At 33.9% G+C, this 20,421-nt stretch overlaps 2 protein-coding genes and 1 long non-coding RNA gene across 3 annotated transcripts in view; 2 read left to right on the top strand and 1 right to left on the bottom strand.

The window, feature by feature from the left end:
* Window positions 1-20,421, bottom strand: part of LOC126969917 (uncharacterized) — a 433,182-nt gene that overhangs the window by 185,092 nt on the left and 227,669 nt on the right. The gene's annotated exons all lie outside the window — the stretch shown is intronic.
* Window positions 1-20,421, top strand: part of LOC126969963 (uncharacterized) — a 271,229-nt gene that overhangs the window by 42,240 nt on the left and 208,568 nt on the right. The gene's annotated exons all lie outside the window — the stretch shown is intronic.
* Window positions 1-20,421, top strand: part of LOC126969901 (transcription factor Sox-17-alpha-A) — a 173,178-nt gene that overhangs the window by 32,177 nt on the left and 120,580 nt on the right. The window contains exon 3 of the mRNA XM_050815522.1: window positions 13,055-13,440. Within this exon, the coding sequence (XP_050671479.1) occupies window positions 13,055-13,440 (386 nt within the window). The remainder of the gene's footprint in view (window positions 1-13,054; window positions 13,441-20,421) is intronic.

Genomic DNA, 20,421 nt, shown 5'->3' with positions numbered 1-20,421 from the left:
TATGATGAATATGGATGTTTTGTTTCGAGTCATGGATGTTTATATGTATTTATGTAAGTTTGAGTAAATATATTGTATTGAATATGTCGTTGTCTTGTACCCATAGTACAGGCCATGCCTAGTTTGGGGCAAGATAATTTGTGTAAAAGTGTGTCAATATTATTATATTTACTAGCTGACCCGACAGAAGTTGTTCTGTAGATAATAAAAAAAATACTGTTTTATAGGAATTTGCCAATAATATTTCAAAACATCAAGAATTACTTCGTAAAAAATGCTCCCTGTTGTTATAATGAAATTGTTTCACAGCGGGCCTGTCAAACCGTGGATGTTTGCATGGTAATGTACATCATATTATATTTTTGTTAGAAGTTACAGGGGGAGCAAATTTTACTACTTTGGACGTGTTTCTCGCGCAAACTATTGAGTTTAGAAAAAAATGATATAAGGAACTTCAATAGAGAGGCCAGAAAGAAACTCATTGCAACTCTTTTAAGTCATCAAATATTTATAAATTTACAAAATCATGTAGCTAATCCATGTGAAATTTTAAAATTCTGTAAGGTGTATCACATATTTACAAAAATCCCTTTGTCATCTCAGGTATTATGATAACAATGCAATTTCTAGGTAATATATTAATATATATAAATTACGTGACACGTTGTTTGTCCGCGATGGACTCCTAAACTAATGAACGGATTTTAATGGTGATTACTTCATGGAGTGCAGGTTGGTCCAACTTGAGAGATAGGATAGTATTTATTTCGATTCGGGACCCATAATTATTTTTATTTTAAATATTTGTCCTGTATGGACATATTTTCTATGAGAGAATTTAGTGACGCACGATTTGACAGTTCCGCTGTAAAACAATTTCATTATAACAACGGGGAGCATTTTTTACGAAATAATTCTTGATGTTTTCAAATATTATTGGCAAATTCCTATAAAACAGTATTTTTTTATCATCTACAGAACAACGTCTGTCGGGGCAGCTAGTATTTTATAAGTATAAAGATACCTTGTAACTAATGTTGGTATTTAGAAAATTATTGCAAAAACAATACCTAAATGCTAAATAATATTTATATAATAGTATGTAATAATAATAATAATTATGTAAGTAGTAGCAGAAAACTGATCCTGATTGAAGCTCCATTTCGTCAATTTTGTGTGAAGAGGTAAGGGATAATCGTTTTTACGACATTAAATATCAAAATTTCAAAGCAAAAATTTCCCACTTATTGGAGATAAAGAAGTAATCTATTTGTGGCAAGCTTTAGTTTTGTAGATATAGTTTCATTTCAACACAAACTCTACCGAAAAATATCTTATTTTTGTCGGATTCGTAAACGCGTCCTTAAAACGCATTTATATCAATCAACCTCTTAACTTTATGTTCATATAATAATATTTATTTAAAGGGTTTATATAACTTTAGGTAATCTAAAGAGGCGTGACTTAATCTCTTGAATTTTAAATGCTTGATTTTTTTATAAATTTTTTTTTTACGTTTAACTTACCGTAATAAAATAAAATAAAAACTTGCAACGACGGCTGTGACAATTAATTATTAAATAACGAATACGGCTGTATGGGCTTGAACCCTTTGCCTATTCTAATAATGGACGAAGAAACCAAATAAAATCATAGGTTTTCATTTATGCGCGCATCACGGAAACACTACCTACTGGATAATTTAAATTAAGTCTTGTAATTTTTATTCCTTAGACCCTTGGCCCTTTTATTTAAAAAGGATATCACGATAACTTCGTTGTTTAAATTTAATATAAAATTATTAAAGTTGTAAGAAACAGATTTTTACTACATGCTACATGTGTATGCGGACGAAGTCACGGTTATCAACTAGTTATTAATATAATATTAGGACGTAATGCGAAAACTTTGAATTATCATTAATAATAAAGCAAATATTTGGTTATTTAAATGTATTGTTTGTTTTTGTTTGATTGTGTTTTTATGACAAGTTTATCTGACGAACCTAAAATATTATGAACAGTACTTCGATTGCGCTCTGTATTTTACAAAGCATTGTCGCTCAGGGTTCTTGACTAGCACAAAATTCTGAGCGGCATTGAAACTACGCATACTTTGAGACAGAATATATAAATTATATTGTTATCTTTCATTAGCCCAATAATTTCATTAGCTATTTCCCTTCAAACCGAAATATAAAAATGCTTCAGCTAACTAAATTTCATGCAAAGAATTCGGCAGTCGATGAAAAACTAGATACTGTCGGCATAAAATTCTATAATGTAATGACAAATTCAAATAAGTTTTTTGTCAATTATTAACGCCATTTTTAACCTCTTGTCAATTGGCTACTTATAACACAATATAAATTGACTCATGTTACGATGGCATCATATAAATTGAAATGTGAAATGTGAAATGTTAATATATCCATGACCGTATGCGGTGATTTTCACAAAGTTTCGAAGCGCTCACTTCTTCGAAGAGTATTGTTTGCAACAACTCCCTGTAGTTATGTGCTCCTGGTATGTTGAATCTATATTGTTGACCGTCTAACAATGATGTTTTCTCTTTCGCGTATAAACAACAAGAAGACAGGCAGTATTTTTCTTATATGCTACTAGATTATAAGCGGTTTTTCAAACTATATGTAACTATTTACATTTTTAGGGGACAGATGTCGTTGTACGACACAAAACCGTTCCAGCATCAACTTAATTCAACGTCCAATTAATTGCTACGAAGTCCTTTTCCACAAGATGGCGCTGTTACATTGATGCGAAAGCCGGATTTTTTTATGGGAAAGGAGTACAAAAGAACATATTATAATTTATATTTATATAAAGTTTATTCTTTATTACTTTTTATGAAATGATATATATTACTAGCTGACCCGACAGACGTTGTTCTGCAGATAGTAAAAAAAAAATGTTTTATAGGAATTTGCCTATAATATTTCAAAACATCAAGACATATTTCGTACAAAATGCTCCCTGTTGTTATAATGAAATTGTTTCACAGCAGAACTGTCAAACCGTGCGTCACTAAATTCTCTCATAGAAAATATGTCCATACAAAACAAATATTGAAAATAAAAATAATTATGAGTCCCAAATCGAAATAAAAACTATCCTATCTCTCAAGTTGGACCAAACTGCACTCCATGAAGTAATCCCCATTAAAATCCGTTCATTAGTTTAGGAGTCCATCGCGGACAAACAACGTGTCACGTAATTTATATATATTAAGATATACCTACTTTGACGCATCTTTGACGGATATTTTATAAATTGAAACGCTTCGCTTAGGTACTTATTTAAATGAACACTTAATAATTATAATATTCAAGACTGACAGCTGTTCAAAGTACTTTTTTTTTCTGTAAATTTAGAAATATAATAATGAAACTATGGTATAATATTTAACTTGAAATATTTGAACCTACATTAAATATTTTAATTAATATTATTGAATATATTCAGATATTTTCATGTAGGTGCATTTTGCATAATAACTATTAGCGTAATGAATACTTAAGATAACTGACATTTAGATAACAAAAAATGCCTTAAGTCGGTTGTTAGGTTCGATTCCTGCTGTGTATTTTCCTAAGTCTGTGATATATAGAGCTTACTTAGAATTTGCTCAGACTTTTTTTATGACAATAAGGGACGAGACGAGCAGGACGTTCACCTGATGGTAATTGATACGCCCTGCCCATTCAACAATTCAGTGCCGCTCAGGATTCTTGAAAATCCCAAAAATTCTAATCAGCACTACAATTCCGCTCGTCACTTTGAGACATAAGATGTTAAGTCTCATTTGCTCAGTAATTTCGCTAGCTACACCGCCCTTCGGACCGAAACACAGTAATCCTTACACATTACTGTTTCACGGCAGAAATAGGCGCCGTTGTGGTACCCAAAATCTAGCCGGCATCCTGTGCAAAGGAGCCTCCCACTGGTAAAGCTAATTAAGTTAAGTTTAAGTTAGTTAGTCAAAGGAGCGTGCTTCTCAAAAGAACGTGATACGCACTTTAAGTACTAGGAAAACATAATCGTGGAAGAAGTAAGATATAATTCCTGAAATCCAATTAGATCTACGGCACACGTAGCAATGTGCATGACTGATAGCTTATCAGATAAGCCTTATCACGAGCAATGGAGCAAAAATCACTTGCAATCATTGTACTTTATGCATTTACATCGACTTACATATTTGGCACATGTTTTTATAGATTATATTTTATGTTATTAACATGTTTTCTATAAGTCTAGGTATTATTATGATTAGATTTTTCAAATAACGCATTATTTAATTAAATAATTGAGACTACAAAAAGTCAAATGACAATGACGCAAAGAATTAATATAATATAATTGTTTAAAAGGCATAAAAGGCATTTATTTTCTCAAAATTGATTGATTCCTTTAGAATTCTTTTTGATGTCATTTATAATGTACTAGACACTACTACCGCTTCGGAAACAAATGGCGCTCTGAGAGAGAGAAGAAGCGGCGCAAGAAAATTTCCTAGAATTTTTTTGCGCTCTTTTTAATAAGATATACAATATTGTATTATCATTGCTATTGCTAAAAATATTTGTAAATATATTATATTATATAATATATTTGAATGATATAAAAATCATATAAACATGCATATAATATCTATTGTTGCTCGGAGTGTGAATAGATGTGAAAACTAGATTCAGGTTGATAATTTTTATTCAAATATTCAAATTTTAATACTAAAAGTTATAAGTTTTCACTTCAATCGGCAGTCTCTACAACTACCAATTATTTTTAAATGCTCGCCTAATGTCATGACGTCACTAAGATGGCGGCCGGTTCATCTAACAACTTGCGGGGATTATATTCCTAGTCATAGGAGATTTGCAAGTTCATTCACCCTTTCGTGAATCACCAATGAATCATTCAATCGATTTAGGAAGTCGGAAAGAATCATCAGCAGCGATTGTGTCCGAGAAGAATCGAGTGCTGAGTTGAGTTCGATATCTCGATCGTCGGAACGCTGAGCGGTTCGTTTGTCAACAATGGTTATTGTTTGAGCCGTGTTTGAAAATATCGGCACCCTGGGAGCATTTGATAACAGCTCGCGATCTTTTCAATTAATACTACGGTTCCGTACGAAGACTCCACTATCTGTCCGTCAGCGAAAAGTTAAAAAATAAAAATCAAGATGGCGAATTTCAAAATGGCTGCTATGCTACTATAAATGTTCCTTTTACAGAAGTGTTTATAAGGTAAAAATTTGTATTTTGTACGCCTCCCTAGACAGGAGATTACTGAAAATAAGGCCAGGTTTAAATAAAGAACTACAAAGCTAGTATGAAATTGTATTACTGGTACTTAGGGTTGTAAGCCGGAAAAAATAGAACTGTTTAAACAATTTGTTATGTCTATAAAGTGATAACCCTCACATCTAGGATTAATACACAAATAAAATTTGAAAAACGAAATTTTATGAACGATGCGGAACTGGAGTGAACTTCAACAAAACAACAAAATTCATAAAATTTTGTTTTTCAAATTTTATTTGTGTATTAATCCTAGAAGTGAGGGTTATCACTTTAAAAACACAACAAATTGTTTAGATTTACAAGAGCGACATCTCAAGTCAATTTCCTATTAAGCAAATAGTGGGGTTGAGCAGGTTATCAACTGTAAAGTAGATCCTGTAGATGAAGCCACAACCTGAGAGTTGAACAAAGCATACAAGATTTTATAACGAACGATACGTAACTCGAACGGTTAGCTCAATTGGTCACCAGTCAGAGAAGAAATTTTGTTTTTCAAATTTTATTTGTGTAAAATAGAACTGGTTGAAGTGTATATACATAGAAAACATTGTTCGGTTTTGTTGAACCTGTTTTCTCTATATTCTGAGCTATAACTATATTACGTTCAGTTATTTATATTATAGGAAATGATTTTCTAGAATTAACCGCTATGTAAAGATTTTTCCATCCATCTTCATCGCTGAGCCACATGACAGCAAAGTTTCAAGACCGTTATACTCTCGATTCGACTCTCGCGGTATTAAGAAGTTAGTGAGGGTTAAAACACCCCACAGACGTTTATGATTCTAACTACTAGTTTAGATTTTTACTATTAATAATCGTTAAATTTTAAATCGGTTCCAATAAGCCAACCCTTAAAGCGAATGGAATTAGCAAGTTACTTACTTACTTACTTAATACCAAAAATTCTGATCAGCGCTCGTCACCTTGAGACATAAGATAATAAGTTTCATTTGCCCAGTAAATTCACTAGCTAGGGCGCTTTTCAGATCAAAGCACAGTAATGCTTACAGATTACTGCTTCATGGCAGAAATAGGCGCCATTGTGGTACCCATAATTTAGCCAGCATCCTGTGCAAAGGAGCCTTCCACCGGGGAAAACACCTATCTGCCTTCTGCTCTACGAGACAAGCACATAGCAAGATTACGTAATAGAGTAGAAGTTATGATAAAAAAAACAATATTATTAGTTAGGAATGTGTTGTTTTCTAACAGATATTTATATTTACATGAACACAGAGAAAAAATAACAATGAGTCTAGCGTCTGTTTACGATTGATTACAATAATATTTAGATCTTAAACTATTTGCTTTTTATATCATGATGTCAGGTCAGCCATTTTGTAAACGTTTACGTCAGAAATTAATGAACATTGATCCCACTTAAGTAATCGTAATAGCCGTAAACAGAAAACCCAAAAAAATACTTCATTAACTAATAAATACACGTGTAATAATTGGGTTTATGCGAAAAATACTCGTTACAAGTTGTCGTGTCTCGAATCTTTTTTCTCGAGCACTGGATACTTAAATTGACCAAGTTTTTCTTTGAGTACAGGGGAGATCTGCCAGCTGAGGCCTAAAGGTGTAATCTGCTTTCATTTTGAATAGTGATGCGTTAACTTTTTTAATTCATTAATACCGATTAATGTTATTTGAATTGATTAAATACTTCGACCGAACTTCAGCACAGGCATTTTCTTTGCACGTACAGCCATGTGCTAAACTTCTATATGTGTAACATTTAAACTTACCTTAAGGGCTTCATACACGGCAGCTGTTATATATATAAATGTACATATCTATATCTTTAAATTATCTTATTGTGTCACACACACAACAGGTAATATAAGCTTCATTATAACCTTCATTCCTTTGTACAACCAGACTTTGCATTGAGATTTTTAAAGATGTATCGATATATAAATGTATATTTTTGTATCGCTTTGTATCTTAAGATATCAAAATGTGAAAACGTACATTATAGCTCTCGTGTGTTTTTTCTTTTTGTGATGGAATAGGTGGACAAACGAGCGTACGGGTCACCTGGTGTTAAGTGATCACCGCCGCCCACATTCTCTTGCAACACCAGAGGAATCACAAGAGAGTTGCCGGCCTTTAAGGAAGGTGTACGCGCTTTTTTTTTAAGGTCCCCATGTCGTATCGTCCCGGAAACACCGCACAAGGAAGCTCATTCCACATCTTAGTAGTACGAGGAAGAAAGCTCCTTGAAAACCGCACTGTGGAGGACCGCCACACATCCAGATGGTGGGGATGATATCCTAACTTGTGGCGTGTCGTGCGAAGGTGGAAGGTGTGTGGTCTTCTGTTGATTTCTATCGAAAGATGTAATGAGATGTATCGTGCTATAATGTACATCTTTATCTGCCGTGTGTGAAGATCCTTAGGGACAGCAAAGATCTTTAATATATCTGGTTGTTTCCCAGCTGGGATCGGAACCTCAATCCGTTTCTAGATGGGCTGAAACATAATGCTCTCTAAAAATAAATTTATTGTGTCGGGTTTTATCCGGAACGAAACGACGTCTTTCAATGCTTATATGTTACGTGAACTATTACGTCACAAGTTATCTGTGACGTCATAACATTCACGTGTACTAGACATACGTTGATTGGATAATCTATTTGCTAAATGATCATTTCGATAGTGTGTATATATCAAGTGTGGCCATAAATTATGTAATAAACTTAAAACTCTGAAAAACTATGAAAGACAGGACCAATATTTATATGTTTAATCTTATGTACCCACCCGGATCTGAGAAACAGCAAAGAGGTGGGTGAAGCGAAGTGAAAATAGCAACAATAATATTCCCACAGCGGCGCTTATGTTCCGAGAACGTTCGGTGTCATTTGCGGCGCCGACTAACTTTCATATAAATTGGGAATCTCTCGACTCGTGTTACTTCCTGTGTGGTTATGTTTACCTGGTACTTGACTATGTGGTAGGTAATTTTGCGATTAATCTTATTAAGGTAAAACGTGGCAATATGTTATAATTTAACTATTTAAGTTCAGATGAATGTTCGTTATGATATTTTGCAAAAATTTAAATTCAAATTTTTCTTTCAATTTCATTTAATTACCACTGATGCGCCCCAAAATGTAACCATAACGTTTAACGGCCCTTTTCAATATTATGATACGTTTTGTAATCCAATATTTTTAGAATCTAGGTTTTATATAATCCATCAAAGAATCCTGAATCCGCTTTTCAAAATCTATATATAGTTTTGTAAACGCTCATCTGTCACTTTCATACAAATACCCAAATACCAATTTTAAAATCTTAATATAATATATAAATTACGTGACACGTTGTTTGTCAGCGATGGACTCCTAAACTAATGAACGGATTTAAATGGGGATTACTTCATGGACTGCAGTTTAGTCCAACTTGAGAGATAGGATAGTTTTTATTTTGATTTGGGACCCAAAATAATTTTTATTTCCAATATTTGTTTTGTATGGACATATTTTCTGTGTGAGAATTTATTGACACACAGTTTGACAGTTCTGCTGTGAAACAATTTCATTATAGTTAACAACAGGGAGCATTTCTTACGAAATAATTCTTGATCTCTTGACATATTATTGGCAAATTCCTATAAAACAGTATTGTTTTATTATCTACAGAACAACGTCTGTCGGGTCAGGTAGTAACATAATATATTTCATTCTATAGATGGTTTTTTTACCAATGTGTGTTGCGAGTGATGACATAAGGAACGCAGACATGGTCGCTAAATATGGTCCTTATGAGGAAACTCATTGTCTCACAGCGGGCAATGGAGAGGGCTATGCTCGGAGTTTCCCGAGATCGAATCAGAAATGAGGAGATCCGTAGGAGATAGTTCTCCTACGGATAGTCAACGAAATAGCCCAAATGATTGCGAAACAGAAGTGGCAGTGGGCAGGGCACATAGCTCGACCGACAGATGGGGCAGTAAGGTCTTCGAATGGCGACCACGTACCGGAAGACGGAGTGTTTGTAGACCCCCACAAGATGGACTGTCGATCTGGTCATGATCGCCGGAATAGGTTGGATGAGGGCAGCGCAGGACCGATCGTAATGGCGATCTTTATGGTCGTCTTCCGGCTGAAATGATGAGATGATTTGTAACAAATATATTCTGTAGATCCACTTTTGAAATGTCAGAAACAGGAATTGCTTTAAAATAAAATCTCAGCTCGCCAATATAGATTCACTTATCCATAAATTAAATTCGTAGAAGATCGCCAAAAATGTATTTGTAAAAATTGAAAAGAAATGTCAAATCTATGCATCTAATCCTGCCCTTTACAAAATATGAATTATCTAATTACAAAGAGATCATAAAAATAATGGCGCGAATGTAGCACGAAAACGAAATAATACTGTAAGAAGACTTTGTATCAAAGAGGATGTAAATCTACGTTATAAGCGGCGGGACTGCCTCTTTAAAACTTGAATATAAGTTTAATATGAATCGTGCAGTGAAATTTGACATAAGTTTGAAATAGTAATTACAATATGGCGACGAAGTATAATCCGGCTAAGTTTGAAAGCGAACGGTTGCTTAAAACGTAGTGGATTTCGGCTATCTCCGTTTTTTTATAAGATTATAGCCGTCATCTGTCAATCTATCAATGACTGCACGTTTCATACATTCGAGTGAATCGCTTTTTTGTATCTTCAATCTTCTAAAAAATATGTAGTAATCTGCGATATCTTTGGTATTGACAGTTCATAGTCCTGATCCATAGGAAAGATATATTTGTAATAAAAAATCACAAAAATATCTCGTTGCCCCTTAGTGTGCAAGAAATCCATGTAAACTTTCATCTCACTATTTCAGTTTTTATTAATTTCATCAGACTACGACTTTATTCACAAGACATGAAAAAAAAAAATGAAAAAAATATTGATTTTTGTAACAAAAATGGTACAAACATAATAGTGGATGTGACCTTCAATTAAGTGAGAAACACCTGTGCCAGAAGGCCACGCTCTTCCATATTAACAGTACCAAAAACTAGGGATCACAAATTAAGTCTAAAAATATAATTTAACAAAAGAAAAATATTATACAAACAGGATGTCTGAGTGTGTGTGTGTGTGTGTGAATGTGTATGTATGTGAGTATGTGTGTGTATGAGCATGTGTGCGTGTGTGTCATTATTACTTTTCGTAAAACACTACTTATTGTACTATCAAGAAGGTATACCTAAAATTTACTCTATGTAGTTAAATAGCTCTTCCATTTCCTCATAATTCATGGATTTCAACCAAGTGGTTAAACTTCTTCTACATTCCACTTTGTTACGCGTATAGATCTTGAGTTTTTCATTAATAAGGTTATAAACATGTTCTGATTGTTTCATAAACTGCCGCATTGCAAAAGTGGTATTTACACTAGTTGGCTTAATAATAACATGGTTTGTTCTTTTCAAAAGGTAAGAAGGCATTAAACACAAGCAAGCAAACCTAAAAATAGATTGAGCTTGAAAAATAAATATATACATAATATTTGGTAGACTTTATCAATTAAATATTTAATGGATTTTTATAAGAACAACAAAATTTATTAAAATCTTCAAACCTGCTAAACAAGCCAGAGCAAGGTACGTAAGCACACCAGAATACATATTATAAAGAATCTATTACTCTCTTTACTACCTATCAAATTGTTCTGGAAAGATCCATTGACACTACAAACTTTTCAACTGTTTCCCGAAGTCGCTCAAACACGATACCACTGCTCACAATTAATTCTATTTCAACATAATTCTCGCAAATCTGATAGCGATGACCACCGCGGTGGATATCCAGTAGCATCAATCGATAAGCAGTAATGATAAGGGTGTCACTTTACGTCGTTTCCTTACAGCGTTATATTCTCGCTACTCAGGCCGGGAAAATGACACCTCCTTGCGATTTTAGAATTCCTGGTAGACGCGTTGCCTAGAAACATTAAAACTTTGTATTCATTCAATTTTCTTTTTTGTTTTTGGTCTTTCTGTAACTTCAATTCCATAATCCCCAAAAAAACTGTCCATAAAGTGGGATTCTACGTTTGGGCTTCAATTTTAAATTCGTTGCCAAATTTAATGAATTCGGTTCACGTCTTATTGACATGTGACATCGCAGGATCGCAAAGGACAGTATAGTACAGACCTACTTGATAATAATTGTTCAGTCAGCTATGATATGAAAGACAATACTCCCGAACCGCTACGACTAGGGAGGAACCTTGAGTGTAGAACATACACTCAATTCAAAGGCCCGGCAAAGAATTGAACTTGAATCCAACCAGACTGACTTGGAATCAGGTTGCCTGGGACAAAGTCTCTTAATGAACTTTTTTAAGAGAAAATGTTTAATTTACTTTAAAACAATAAGACCCAAAGATGTTAAATTAGGTTATAATAATACTATTTTGTAGAAACTTGCATCTAATAACGGATTTACAATATTTATAATAAGACATAATATTTGTGCGTGTGGTTTGGTGAGAGTGCGTGTGTGTGTGTGTGTTTGTGAATTACTCTAAATTTAACCTTCCTTTAGATTTTTATTAACACTCCTTTTAAAGCAGCCTTTACTGTTATTAAAAAGTTCAGTACTGTTGAATTGTTTATTATAGTTGCATAGTCTGCGACAGATTACCAATTTTCATAATAATTGGTGTGACTCAGCGGAACTTGGAATAGAGACGTGTGTCTAGTGCGAACTGACGGCACTGGTAATTCAGTTAGCTCTGTACTATCGATCCTACCATGAACTATGTTATGAAGGAAAGAGAGATCCAGAACCTTCCGCCTGTCCTCAAGTGTCATCATATTATGAAACCTGCAAGATTCGGGGTAGTCCACATAATTGTGTCGTGCGCGATAGTTGATATATTTTAAAAATTTTGCTTGTATGTTTTCAATTTCTTGGACATGTGTTATGTATCGTGGGTGCCATATATTGCTGCAATACTCAAGAATACTTTTTACGTTAGCATAATATAGTATTTGTAGTTTACTGACGCGCAGAATGAATCCCAAATGTTTGCACGACCTGGTGACTATTTCTGACAGGTGTTCATTGAATGTCATTTTAGTGTCCATTAAAACTTCATAGGTCATGGATTGCGTTAGTTTGTTGAATGATCGTGCTATCTATATTATAATTGAAGTTGATGGTGCTTTTCTTTCTGGTGAAAGTAATAAACTCGACCAATGTTACGAGATCCTGCGCAGTACAATGCAGTGCACCTCATGATTCTTGGTTGAACACAAAATTCTGAGCAGCACTGCGATTACGTTGATGACTTTTGGGGCATAAGATGTTAAGTCTCTATGACTTAGTAATGTTACTAGCTACCGTACAAACCGAATGGCAAATATGGCTTGCACCGGTATCTTGCAAATATACTTCCATTTGATAACTCCAAATCCAAATTAGGATATCATTCCCAACATCTGGATGTGTGGCGTTCCTCCACAAAGAACTTTCTTCCACATTCAACAAATCTGTAGAATGAGCTTCATTGTGCGGTGTTTCCGAAACGATATGACATGGGTACCTTCAAAGAAACGCGTCCATAAGACCGGCAATGTTCCTGTGATTCCTCTAGTGTTGCAAATGAATTTGGGTTGCGTTAACACCAGGTGACCCGTACGCTCGTTTGTCCTCCTTTTCCATTAAAGATGGTACAAATTTTAAATTATATTTCTTTTACAGTATGATGGACACTGGTGGCGCAGGTATGGAATCCCCGCCAACTTACCACAGGAGCTACGAGCAATACGTGCAAGGAGCTGTCGAGAACAGCACAGACTCTACCCAGGAAACTAGTCCTGAACTAGTTGTCTGGTCAACCCTGCCTTACGGCTTGGAGTACAGACCTCAGTACGACTACAGACACCCTTACGATGCACCCAGGGACTTTGGAAGCCAGCAGTATGGCAGAGCACCGTTTACGACGAAAATGGGACAAGCAAAAGCTTTGAAGGAGGCGAGGATACGAAGGCCCATGAATGCATTCATGGTCTGGGCGAAGGTTGAGAGGAAGAAGTTAGCTGATGAGAATCCCGATCTGCACAACGCTGATCTCAGTAAAATGCTAGGTGAGTTGTTTTTGTTTAATTCACTAAGACTTCACGACTTTTTCGAAAATTAATTTTGTCCTTTCGAATTTAGAGAAATTATACCAATGTTGTCAGCGTTTCAGGGGGAGTACCTATTTGTTATTTCTAAAAGAAGGAACCACCAATAAATAATAGGATATGTACATTTTATAAAACAACGGCGCCTATCATATTTGCAATCTGTCTGAGTTCGACTCGTGTTACTTCCTGTGTGGTTATGTTAACCTGGTACTTTTCTATGTGGTAGGTAGATCTCTCTTTCCCTTAATCGTTGCTGTACACTTCAGTTTGTGTTATGTTTAACAACGTTTTAGTTAAACACAAGCTAAACACTGTTTTGTAATAGAAAAAGTTAAACTCCATTTTAGACGTCGTTATTGTTAGGTCACTGTTTAACAAAATACGTGTTTAAGTCGTGTTTAAATTATTTTTTTTGTTATTACACCGTTACCATTTAATGAAGACTGTTCTATACAACCCTAAATAGCATGGGTCTTTAAATAACAAGCTAACCCTTTTGTTACAATTAAAAAAAAAACTTCATATTACCCTTTTGAAATCTTAATAAATTATCTATGACCCGTTCCAAAACCGTAGACATGAGTCAGCAGAAATATCTAATCTTGAAATTTAAATTTGGAATACCGAACGAGTTGTGTCTACGAGGCTATCAAACTTATTTATATTTACATAAAATTAATTTAACTATTCTCGCCTTGGACATTGAAAGGTCTGGTAAAGGGTTTGCCATGTATTTTAAATTGAGTTGACTTGAAAATGAATCATATATTCTGAAAACATAATATATATTTAGTCAAAACTGAATCAAAATATAAAGTATTTGTAGTACTTGGTTTAACAAGAAGATAGTAGGTACCTATATAATTTATTTACTGTATTTCTGACTATTTGACGTTTAAGTGTGTTTGTTGCATCATTTTACATATTATATTGTAATTGAAACGATTTGTAAATCGATGTAAATGTAAATCTTGATATAAAAGAGTGGCAATGAGTTTCTTGCTACTTCTTCTCATTAGCTCAACCCTTTACGAAGTAGCGGTAGATTCAATAAGAAAAATATATTTTTTTTGACATTCATAAGTGTCATTTCCGTGACCTACGTGAATAAACTTATTTTGATTTTCGATTTTTTATAATTAAGATCTTGCGGAGTGCAAACTTTTAGAAAATTCGGGGCTTATTTATACAGGTGAAGTTTATTATATATAATATAGTAATATAGTATCCTAACGTATTTCTATAACTAACATTTCATGTACAGTGACGTAACTTTGGAACAATAAATATCGTTGGAAATACCACCACCGTGATAACACGCGACTTAATCACGTCCTGCGAATAGCTCTCTAGCGATATATATAACGAGGGTAGTTATAAATCAAACCAGAAATTATAATGAAGGTTTTGTGACTCTAACTAACTATAACATAGCTGTCACCGTGAAAATCAGTATAGGCAAGTCACTTCTCACAAACTCATGTTAACTCAGCTGTCACGCCCGGCTATGTAACGATCGTTGAAATCGGCTCGAGTCGACTAAGGGCGCGCAATCAGCCAGAGCAAAATATGCCAGGGTAATTTATACACAATTATAATTATATTGTAAATGTTATTTTTTAATACTTTTTGTATATAGAACAAAATAATTGTTTTGTGTTACGTGTGTCCAGTGGTCTTTTCGTACAAACCGGCTTTTGTCAGCTTACCTCGGACCCACTTAATAGGTAATAGTGCTCGTCTATGGTAATAGTTCCCGCAAGAGAAAATAGACCGCCATTTTACTTGATAGTTACACCAAGCAGATAGCCACACATTTGCTTGCCTTTTCTTAAAAAAAAAACTTTTGTGTTACTAACCGAGTTTTTTTTTAAAGTTACAAACTATTACGTAAGCTATTTGTCACAAACTGTGGCGTATACGTGAGAGAAAAAATTTTTTCCCTGTTTAAGTACTGTAACTACACTCAAACAGATTCATAAAAGAAAATCTGTAATTTTGTTATCACAAACAATGGAGGTGGTTTAGTTGTTAACCAGTAGGTAATACGAACGATTTTACACACAAGAAAAAACCGATAAATAAATTAACACACAAGGCAAAAACGATTTAACTCTGAATTTGATAGAAATATTTAATATCGCATTAATTGAATATATTTTTTAAATACAACAATTAGTTGCACAATCGTATAAGATTATAAATGAGTTGTTTAAACTTTGCAATCATAAGCATAGTAACAATTAAAACTACACGAGGTTAACTTTCACCGCGAGATGGCAGCACGGGTGTACAACTGTACAGGACGGTACAGCTACGCAATAAGTCATACAAGAGATACACTCGCAAACACAAGTGTTAAAAATAAACTTGCTTACGTCCACTTTCAATAGACAGTCACTCAAAGAATAATTTAAAAAAAAATATTATGACTGTTCATTGTTAGTACATTTTTGAAAATTTAATATAAGTTCACAAAAATCGTCATCTTTTTGCTCATAATAGTGATTTTCATTATTATATCTTATTGCTTGTATCTAATCTTGTAGGCTTCATAAGATACATAATAGCTTTAAGGGTAAATTTATACACTTTTATAATAAAGTTCCAGCCACTGTTCAGGCATTATCTATAAATAAATTCAAATGTTTTATTAAAAAATGGCTGTGTCGTAAATCCTACTACTCCATTATCTAAGTGATCGGATAGACTGGAAATAGAATATGACTATTTCATAGCAATAGCAATGACAGTATATTGTATATTTTATTAAAAAGAGCTCAAAAAAAGAATGTTGGGAGAGTTTCTTGCGCCGCTTCTTCTATCAGAGCGCCATTTGTTTCCGAAGCGGTAGTTGTATCAAGTGTATTAGAAATGACATCAAAGAGAATTCTAAAGGAGTCAATTTTAAGAAAATATATGCCTTTTGTCTTTTAATACACGTTTTCTAATCTAAGATTATTTAGAATCCAGTTTTTATCTAATCTGGTAGTCGATCTCCGCTCAGAAAAAACGTGTTGAATTGAGAGTAATTTTTTCGCCCATAAAAGACGCGTGTAATAAACTTCATCTAAAACCTTAAAGCTGATTCGGAGATACCCTAAAATGATTTAAATAAGTAAGAATACATAAGTTACAATGAACATTGTTAGATAGTATTTTCAGGTGGAATTTTTTTCTAGATATTTTGAAAGAGGCTGTGGCACAGCCATCGTACGTAAGGGGTCGCAATATAATACCAAAGTACGCAACCGTAAATACACTCACATATATCACACATAGAGGCCGTATTTGGTATATACACATACCATTACTACAATAAGTAAGTAAGCCTATACAACCAGAATACACCTTACTAAATTAATGAATAAAATAAATGAAACGCATTTGTACTCGACTGTACCAAATTTTGATATGGCAAGTCATTATGAGCCTGTGTGGGTGGTTAGATAGTATCGTGCTTAATGAAATAAGACTCAAATAAAAAATATAAACCGGCCAAGTACGGGTTGGCTGTTGTACACTTCCGTTTCGGGAATTAGGCGATACTTTTGTCATACACACAACAGATTCCTGTGTGTTGGAGAAAATGTGAAATGTGAAACATTTAGAATTACCAAGTTCTTGTATCATTAAGTTGTTTCCTTAATCTGTTTGATGACCTTATAGTCTAGCGGTATGTAAGCCTGACCTCCAAACTAAAGGTATCGGGTTTGTGATCGCCTTCAAGCTATTTAATATATTTAAAATTTTATTTTAATGCAATGTTATTTAATAAAAATCAGAGGTCCGCTGAGTCTTACGTCCGTTCTTCTCTGTCCTGAGGCATATTTATCTAATATATAAAATTCTCGTGTCACGGTGTACGAACTCCTCCGAAACGGCTGGACCGATTTTCGTGAATCTTAACATGCATATCGGCTAGGGTGGAGAATTGTACAACATATATTTTTCATCCCCCCAAATGTTAAGGTTTTATACCCCAAATTTTTTTTTTAATTTCTTTGACTTTTTTTTTTAAATTTGTTTAATTACGATTCAGCATTAAAAAATACATACAACTTTTTACCCATCTACGTTCAACACTTACTTTTGTATCGCGATTTTAATATTATTCTAATCCATGCACAGACACGCAATAGAGTTGCAATATGGCAATCGAATATAATGATTATTGTAGTACGATACATTTTATGTACGATATATTTGGTAGGTCTGAGAATCGGTCGTCATCTATTTTTATATAAATATTGATTTTTTTTATTACTTTATACGGCAATACAGCGTTTGCTGGGTCAGCTTGTTATTTATAAGTATATATTTTGACATTTAATAAGTGATTCTAAAATCCTATTAAGTTAAGATTTGAAACTGTCGCTCTATTCACACTTAGCCGATTTTTCAAAGTAACATAATACTGTTAGCGACAGTAGTAATAACTAATGGTTGTGTTTAAGCATGATGTCTGGTCAGATATAGTTCACTGTGTGGGAGTAGCCTTATTGGGCTTAAAATCCAGGTGGCAATGACCTGGGTAATGGAGCGACAACCCAAATAACGAATGCAATTTAAAAAAATAAAATAAAAATATTACACTCGCTGAGTTTCTTGCGGCCTCCTTATGTGTGAATATTGTTTACGAAAAGTGAATTCAGAATCCTATTTTCGAATGAAAAGTATTTTTCATTGAGCCTTAATATTTCCCTCTCAACTTTGTCACTACACCTTCTCTGACCAAAACAATTTGTAAGACAATACATAAATAGCGCCTTAAAAGTAGGTAGGTTGCAAGGTATCTCCAATAAAAATAACTAAGAAATTTAAACAAAAAAGTACATTCCGAATATTAGCAGTAGAAGAACGTTTTAGTTACAAATAAATTAAGTTCGTTGGTGCACGTTTATGTAGTTAATTTGTCATTAAAAATCGAAATAAACGTCAAAACTCCTATACGTGCGAGAAAGATAGTGACATCGGCAATACCACTCATGCCTTCATTGACACGAGTGATTTACGAGCTGCAGAAAGATAGAAAAGCATTTAAATGTATGTATTTTTTTTATTGTATGTAAAGTGTACCTTATAGTTTCTTCATATATCTACATACATACAATCACACCTGTTTTCGTATAGGCTATTTCTTTATATTAATTATATTTAACTAATCTATGATATGTTAGTTAATGTAATGTGCACGCAATTTAACCAAAAACATTGGCCAAGGGAAGAACTTACAACACAGCATGAATCAAAAAAAGTTCTTGGCGACTTTGGCAAAAATTTTGGACCAACACCTAGATTATGACTATAAGACAATGACGTTCTATACATATAGACAATGCACTACATACAAAATCAAAGCCGAAATATGGCACATGACACCATAATAACCTTCGACTGCTATATCTACCTATACATTTCTGATTATGTCCTTTCATCTGTCCCATTCTGACAAGCGGGTCTTGTCTGGGGACTTGTCAATAATATTGTACCATATTTAATAAAAAAATATTCGTTTTTTTTTAATTTACCTCCGTTTTTTGCATATCAATCTTATATAATGATAAGTCACGCCATCTTTTTTTTTGAGTATTAATGTATTATTTAAGCACTTTTTATAGCACACAGGCTTGTTAATTGACACACAGTTGACACACGACTGAGGAGAAAAGTGTGCTTACATTGGCTTTAAGCACGCTTTTGCCGTTCCGTTATCAGACTGCGATTGATATGTCCATATGTATAGAATTAGCCATTGCTATAAGAGCTAAAATGATTAATTTGAAATAATAACGTAGTAGACACATATGACATATGCAGTGTTATCTATACTTATATATAATATTATAAAGCTGCAGTGTTTGTTTGTTTGTTTGAACGCGCTAATCTCTGGTACTACTGGTCCGATTTGAATGATTCTTTCAGTGTTGGGTAGTCCATTTATCGAGGAAGGCTATATGCTATGTTTTTTTTTTCAAGGGATCCGTAATAAAATTGCTATTTTGTAACACAAAGTGTAAAATCGAAAACCTATTTTTGCGTGCGCTGCAAAAACTATTGACAATAGAACAACATGATGTACAGGCTATAATATAGGCAATATTTTATTACTTATAAAACTATCGCGTGAATTATACTTTATATGGCAAAACAACGTTTGCCGGGTCAGCTAGTTTATAATAATATGATTTATAGAGTTGTAAATAACGCGGGGTATTTCCCTAATCTTAGTCTGCTTAATGCATTAATCCCCGACAGTTTAATTGTTATTATTATTAATTGTACATCTTGTATTATTGTTTATGATACACGCTGTGATATATTTTTATTTCATTACTCTACTTGATTTGAAATGATAAAACATAGGCCAAAATTATCATTACAAATTATTAATAACTTTATTTTTATTATGAATTATATTGAACTTTAAAAATTTTCAATATTTTATTGTACCTTATTATTTTATTTTATTATGCCGAATTCCACCTTCGCACGACACGCCACAAGTTTGGATATCATCCCCACCATCTAGATGTGTGGCGGTCCTCCACAGTGCGGTTTTCAAAGAGCTTTCTTCCACGTACTACAAAGCTGTGGAATGAACTTCCTTGTGCGTTGTTCCCGGGACGAAACGACATGGGTACCTTTAAAAAAAGCGCGTACACCTTCCTTAAAAGCCGGCAACGCTCCTGTGATTCCTCTGTTGTTGCAAGAGATTGTGGGCGGCGGTGATCACTTAACAATAGGTGACCCGTACGCTCGTTTGTCCTCCTATTCCATAACTAACCTAACCATAACTTATTTTGAATCTAAATCGTCCAATTAATTGAAACGAGACGACTAAGCTAGTGATCCTGGGTTCGAATCCCGGTAGGTGCAATCATTTATATGATGAATATGGATGTTTGTTTCCGATATGTATTAATGTATGTTTAAAAG

This window comes from Leptidea sinapis, chromosome 19, assembly GCF_905404315.1.
Source record: "Leptidea sinapis chromosome 19, ilLepSina1.1, whole genome shotgun sequence".
In the NCBI taxonomy this organism is placed as follows: domain Eukaryota; kingdom Metazoa; phylum Arthropoda; class Insecta; order Lepidoptera; family Pieridae; genus Leptidea; species Leptidea sinapis.
Note: the sequence above shows the minus strand (reverse complement) of the source record. Positions and strands in the feature narration are given on the sequence as shown.